This window comes from Fonticula alba (assembly GCF_000388065.1).
Source record: "Fonticula alba strain ATCC 38817 unplaced genomic scaffold supercont2.3, whole genome shotgun sequence".
NCBI lineage: Eukaryota > Rotosphaerida > Fonticulaceae > Fonticula > Fonticula alba.
The window spans coordinates 2,171,133-2,171,642 of record NW_009242973.1 but is presented as its reverse complement, the minus strand read 5'-3'; the positions used below and the strand labels follow the sequence as shown (position 1 = coordinate 2,171,642).

Here is a 510-nt window from a genome sequence, read left to right as displayed (position 1 = left end):
GGAGCCGCCTGCTGTCGAGGAGCCGCCCATGCGCGAGGACGCACCTGCTGCCGAGGATACACTCGGGGTTGATGCTGCCCCTTCTACCGATACAGTGCCTGCTGCTGATGTTGACACCTCTGGCGCTGCTGATGCCGAAGTTTCCACCGCTGATTCTCCCCGTGTCGAGGCAACGACCCTTGCCGATGAAACATCCACCGCCGATGCCGCACCTTCATCGGCCTCCAAACAGTCCGTACGTCGCCTCTTGTTCTTGGTTTCCCGGCGCCGATGCTCCCTCATTGCCCTTCGGGCTTTCCGACCCCGATACTGACCCCGAGCCCGATCCCGACACTGACATTGACGATGGTGGAACGCTGGGTGCCGAAATCTGAAGAGCATCCTCCAGTCTTACAAGACACTGCACTACTTTTCGTGGCTCGCCAAGGCCATTCGCGTTCTCAAGCCGGCACTTTTGCAGCGTATGTCACACCAGTTGCCCTTCCTGCTCTGGCCTTCCCGCCTCGCCCC

General features: G+C 60.8%; 1 protein-coding gene across 1 annotated transcript in view; it reads left to right on the top strand.

Annotated features, from left to right (window-relative positions):
* Positions 1-510, top strand: part of H696_02242 (hypothetical protein) — a gene marked incomplete at its 3' end in the record, with an annotated part of 6,013 nt that continues 5,503 nt past the window's right edge. The window contains exons 1-2 of the mRNA XM_009496144.1: positions 1-235; positions 377-461. Coding sequence (XP_009494419.1) covers positions 29-235; positions 377-461 — 292 coding nt within the window. The 5' untranslated portion in view covers positions 1-28. The remainder of the gene's footprint in view (positions 236-376; positions 462-510) is intronic.